Source organism: Aptenodytes forsteri, unplaced genomic scaffold, assembly GCF_000699145.1.
Source record: "Aptenodytes forsteri isolate BGI_AS27 unplaced genomic scaffold, ASM69914v1 Scaffold190, whole genome shotgun sequence".
In the NCBI taxonomy this organism is placed as follows: domain Eukaryota; kingdom Metazoa; phylum Chordata; class Aves; order Sphenisciformes; family Spheniscidae; genus Aptenodytes; species Aptenodytes forsteri.
In genome coordinates this window covers 1,336,425-1,342,585 of record NW_008794597.1, presented here as the reverse complement: position 1 = coordinate 1,342,585, position 6,161 = coordinate 1,336,425, and the positions used below count along the sequence as shown (strand labels likewise).

Sequence of the window (6,161 nt, the reverse complement as noted above, 5' to 3'; positions counted from 1 at the left end):
TGGCATGAATATATCTTCAAATTGTAAGGAAATACTTAGTGTTGTTGAGATACTTCCTGTGAAAAGATACTATGCGCTTAATCTCCCTTCAATTGTTTGAAACCAGTAGTTTTCAGGATTCATTCTTCTTTAATGCCAAGAAGTGTCTTTTCAGTTGTCAGATGCCTGTGGAAAAGTATTGTAGTTCTCAGCAGGCAGCACCTACTGGAAAATGAGATGACTGTCTAGTTGAGTATGCAGACTGTCTCATTAGCTGCTCAGTCAAGCCCTGTGACCTTTTGTCTGTCAGACTTTTTTTTTTCCTAGCAGCAAAACTCCTCAGAATAAAAATCAAAGTTCTTTTAACTATTGATACTAGAAGTGAATTTCCTAATATATCAAAATGTTGTTGAATCATTTTGGTGTTTTCAACCTTAGCTTCCTAAAAGACATTTACATCAAAAATCTCAAAGAGTTTTACTGAAAACATAGCAACTACTAAGAAAAAGGAAGTTGCTGCTGTACCTACAGCTGGAGCTCGCCTGGAGGAGTTATTGGTAAAGTCTGATTTCTCTTCAGAAATGAGATTTTGAGGTTGCCAGAATCACAAGACATGACATCTGAGCTCCTGGCCATCCTTGTGCTCCTCTGAGCTGGCCTTCCAGCAGCCTTTTAGGGGCCCATAATTACTAAAATCTTAAATGTCAAAGGAAACGGATGAAATGGAGCCAATCCGGATCAGGAGTAATGCCATTCAGTCAGGGTGCCCACAGTTGCACAACTCCAAGTTTGGAAGGTGATGTCTTGAATCCCACAGAGGGGAGGATTCATCTCCTGACTCTGGAACCCATTGGCCTACTGTTGTTGGATCAGAACCTTGCCGAGTTATCTGAAGTATGGATGTGACCTACCTGATAAATGTCAGCACTTTAATGCATTAAATGCATTATCCTACCTTAATGGAGACCTGGTACCGGTTTGCAGTGCAATGCTATTGCAATCAGGGTCTGTACTGTAGTATTGCAATTAATTCTGAAGACTGAATACGTGAAACTCAATCCTACAATGCAAAAAAGCAAATAATGGACATTTTCAGTTTGGCAGGTAAGCCAAAAAGTTAGTTTGGCAGGAAAGGTATGAAATTAAAGGGTTTTTCCACAGTGTTCAGCTTTTTAAATCAAGGTATTTTTCTGAAATAAAATGGTATGCTCAGTTTTGGCTTTTTTTTTTCAGTTTAAAGTCAATTTTTAAACAAATGAATGCTAGTTTGATGGAAATTACGTAATTTGATTAAAAATTGAATGCTTCAGCATAACCTAAACAATCACTCAACTCCCAAAACTTCAGATTCAAACTTTCTGTACAGTTTTGTTGCTGAAACTAGTGATTAAATTAAACCCCAGATTCATTAATTCTTTCCAGAAATGCCCCAAATGCGGTCTCTCCCTGCTGTGAATTGGGGGAAGCTTCATACACGGCTTGATTTTGATCAGCTCACGTGCCAGAGTGATGGCACAGTAATGTGGAGGGAAGAACTACAGTGTATCTAACGCTTGTTTAGGTACCTTGTAGGAAGTACCAGTTAATGACAGTTCTTTGGTGACATTACTGAGTATCACAGACCTTATTATTGAAGCTAAAAGGAATGGGAAAGAGTTCAAAAAATAAAAGTGAATGCTGCAGGGTGCATAGCATTGGTTAAAGAAGATGCTGCAGAAGAAGAGTTCAGTTTGCCATTACTGCTTTTCCCAAAGGGCCATCCGATGGGATCCATATGAAATAGGTATTTTCTAGTTGCAGTGATGCTGACTTCATCTTTCCAATGACAGCTTAAGCTGTTTTTTTGTTTGTTGTTTAGTTTTGTGTTGTTTTTTTTCCTCTCCAATGAAGAGGTCTAGGGTTGCTGTTTTAGCCTTTTATTTTTCTCCCTCAAAAAAAATGCAATTAAGTCAAAAGGTTTTAGCCTTGAATACTTACAGTTATGAAGTGATAGATGCAGAAATATTAGCCTTTATATCGGGTGTCTGTGGTGAGGTGTTGGGAGTGGAGAGAGGTGGGGGTCTGCAGGGGTGGCTTCTGTGAGGAGAGGCCAACGCTACCAGGTGTTGGACACAGCTGGCCCCAACAGACCCACTGCAGGGCACAGCTGAGCCCCTCAGCTGTGAGCGGGGTGCCTCTGGGAAAGCATGTGTAAGAAAGGGTGAAACACTGCATGGCATTGAGGAGTGAGGAAAAAAATGTGAGAAACAGCCTTGTGAACATCAAGGTGGGAGGAGGAGGTGCTGCAGGTGCCAGAGCAGAGATTCCTCTGCAGCCTGTGGAGAGGAGACCATGGTGGAGCAGGTATCCACACTGCAGCCCGTGAAGGACCCCACGCTGGAGGGGGTGGAGATTTCCTGAAGGATCTGTGGCCTGTGGAAAGCCCACACAGGAGCCAGGCTCATCCTGAAGGACTGCAGCCATGGGAAGGACCCATGCTGGAGCAGGAGAAAAGCGTGAGGAGGAAGGAGAAGCCGGGAAGAGCTGTTATGGGCTGACTGCAGCTGCCATCCCCCTGTGCTGCTCAGGGCAAGGTGGGGAGAGGTAGAGGAGTTGGAAGTGGAGTAACAGGAATGAAGTTGAGCCTGGGGAAAAGACAGGGGCAGGAAGGTGTTTTAAATTTGGTTTTCTCCATCCAAAGCTATTTTAATTGCAACAAATTAGTTTTCCCCAAGTTGACTCTGTTTTGCCTGTGATCATAATTGGTAACAGACTTTCCTGTCTGTATCTTGATCCATGAGCTTTTTCATCTTATTTTCTTCCCCTGTCTTGTTGAAGAAGGGCAGTGAGAGAGTGACTGGGTGGGTGTCTGGCAGCTGGCCAAGGTCAACCCAACACAACCCTAAAGGCTTTTTCAAGTTTATGTAAATTGTGGCTCTATTTACAGTCCGAGGCTATGATTTTGCTTGAATGAATACTCCTGCTTGCTTCTTCAGGTCCTTCTTTAGGAATAATTTAAAAAAAATGTGCCTGGCATGCATTTACACTCCCATGCATTTGCATGTCTGTGTGAATGATCTGGCTTTACGGAAGTAGTTTACAGTGCATAATATGTATACGTAAATGTTTTATATGTAGGTTCATTTATGTCCTTCAGCTTTTTCTGTTACAGTCATTAAATACATGGGACAAAACTACACATACCAAGTTGCTGCATTTAAGTTTTATCCTCTGTCCATTGCAGTTATTCATGCTGTTTTAGTATGGCTTTGCAGTAAGCATCCATACCAAATAAATTTGCTCTTGAGCATTTTATGCTTTTATTAAATATTCATTAAATGTGATGCATGGCATTCATGCAGTCTGCTGCTTAGTGCATTGAAACCCCAGAAAATGCACTGTTTATAAATTCTTTATGCAGAATGAGCCAAGGTTTTCCTCCTCTACTGAAACATGTCAGGGTCCAGGACACATTGCTATCAGTGTACTGTTGTTCTGCATGCAGGACTGATTTGGAAGGTTTAAGACCTGGAGAATGGGTACAGCAATTCCTGTGCACCCTTAGTGCAAGCTGCAGTGTCTCTGACCTGCTGTTCCTGATAGACTAGGAAGGGTTATAAACGAGATAAATAGATGTTTTCTTGCTTCTGTATTGGTAATGTCAAAGGTAAAAAATAAGGACTTTTGGACAGGTTAAATGGGTTAATTTTTGGCCTCAGTCATGCTCATACATCAGTCAAGTTCAACAAAGGGTAAAATTTGTCCTAAGTGTCAAAAATTTATGCTGGATAAAAGTGGTCTAGTGATAAAATATCAGACTTACTTTTAACTGCTTTTCTCTCCATAGTAAGCATTAGTCAGAACACCTCTAAGAATGTAATTTTTGTCCAGAATGGATTTTCATGTTAAAAAAAAAAAAAAAAAAAAAAAATCTCAAGACTCTTGTTCTCCTGAAACTGGGAGGGTGAGACACTAGCTATGTTGGAGCTTTTCTCACCATGCAACCACTTGTACTCATAAGCCTGACTATCTGTTTATGAGTTCCTCCCCAGAAAGGTGATTGAGTTTGTCCATGGAGGTACCAGCTATCTAGATATTACAGCCCTACAGAAGTCTGGTTAGGATGTAGCATCACTGTGATGATACCCAGCTCCTACTGCATATATAGTGTATGATGAATGGCCAATACAGGAAGCAGCCTGGGTGCTGTGTGTGATCAACTGCTTGTTCTAATAGAGAAATATTGCTTAATCTGAAACTGAAGACTGGGAATTTTTGTTTGGTTTTGTTTGTGTTTTGTGAGAGGTGTGATAACAACAGATAGCAGGGAAAAGCATCCTTAAGAGTGCTCAGAGAGGTGATTTTAATTTTTTTTTTAAAGTGTTTATTTACAAAATAAGCTTAGGCTGTGAAATCCAGCTATGGATTTCCTGTTACAAACTCTGATTTCTTTCATTTGGGGCAAGATACTGCTGAAGCCTGCTTTGGGCTGTATACAGAGCGTATTAGATAAACAGTTGCTTTGTGGTTTTTTTTATATAATAGTCTAGTATCATTTGGCTGCTACCACAAAAAAAAAAAAAATCCAAAGAATTCTGTATCAAATCTGAGATAGCACTTCAAAATAAATACAGACCAATGATCTTTAATATTGTTATTACAAAGCAAAGTTAGGCCAAAATGCAGTCGCTGTCTGGAGTCCTGTCTGAAGTTACTTTGCAGTACTATCTGAACTTACTATGCTGTACTATCTAAAGGGAAGCACTGAAAATATCTAGCATCAGTGTTAATGTATAGTCTACTGCAGGGGGTTGTAAGCAGATGACATGGAACAACAGAAGACAGATATGCCGAGAGACTTTTCAAAAAAATGTGTTCTCATCCATCTGGTTTTTGCATGCTGTGTCATTCACTGGTGTCTTTTAATTTCACACTGTTGTTATTTCCCTTATCTACATATTTATACATATGTTTGGGTTTTGTGCTGATGGTATTGTAGACTAGCGTATGCAGCTGTGTTCTGGAAACTGAGTTTATTCTCAAGAATGATGACATTTGGCATCCTCAGGCTTTCATACCTTCACCCTTACACTGCACTAACGTACAGGTTTCCATCGAAACTTTACTAGCACTTATTAGCTAAACAAATAAATCCTGACTTCATATAGTTCTAAACCCTGTACACAGGTAGTGTAAGATCAGCATATGTGTTCGTCTGTAGGACTTAAGGGGAAAACATAATCTCCACATATGTTTTACTTTCTTTTGTGATGAGACTGAAGGCTTAGCTTCTGCTATTTGTGTTTTTTAGTCACCTAAGAAAATAAACTGTATGGCACATACTGGCTCGTAAAAGCATATCCCAGGAAAAAGCTATTTGTTTAGTGATGCATGTTAACTAGCTCTCCAGCACGGTGCTATGTGCAGGTTTGAACGAGGTAGATTCTTAAATGAGTGGTTTGTAGTTTTGGTTTATTCAAGACCTTAGGCCAAAGCACTTTGAGATATCTAGTTTATTGGTTCTTTGTGAGATGCTGTGATTTTAGTGAGAGTTCGGAATGAAAAGATCTGGGTTTTGACTAGAATAATGCTTTGATTTGCACATTCACCTAAAAGTTATGTACTTAGATGTGTTCTAGATCAGATTGCTTAAATAATATTAACACGATTGCTGATACAGTATATTTTCTGAGTTTAATCATACCCATGAAAATTCTATAAGAATATAGTTTAAAATATGTTCACAGTAAATCTTAGTTATCTTTTTTCTTCATGGGTTTTAAATGTTTTAAATTAACTACTTTTTGATACAGTGCTTACAGTAATACTGTTGAATTAGCTATGAAAATAATTCATGCTTTTAATTATGTGCCAGTGATTTTATTTGTTTGTTTCTCTCCTTTTGTTCATCAGGAAAAGAAGAATATATTGCGACATTCAAGGGATCAGAATACTTCTGCTATGATTTATCTCAGAATCCCATACAGAGTAGCAGTGATGAAATAACTCTGTCGTTTAAAACACTTCAGAGGAACGGACTGATGCTTCACACAGGAAAATCGGCTGATTATGTCAATCTTGCACTGAAAAATGGAGCTGTCTCCTTGGTCATTAATTTGGGCTCAGGGGCCTTTGAAGCGCTGGTGGAACCTGTGAATGGGAAATTTAATGACAATGCCTGGCATGATGTGAAAGTAACCAGG

At 39.5% G+C, this 6,161-nt stretch overlaps 1 protein-coding gene across 1 annotated transcript in view; it reads left to right on the top strand.

The window, feature by feature from the left end:
• Positions 1 to 5,917: 5,917 nt before the first annotated feature.
• The window catches only part of LOC103893543 (neurexin-1), a 491,522-nt gene continuing 491,278 nt past the window's right edge, over positions 5,918 to 6,161 (top strand). The window contains exon 1 of the mRNA XM_019470311.1: positions 5,918 to 6,161. This exon is cut by the window's right edge and continues 12 nt beyond it. Within this exon, the coding sequence (XP_019325856.1) occupies positions 6,000 to 6,161 (162 nt within the window). The 5' untranslated portion in view covers positions 5,918 to 5,999.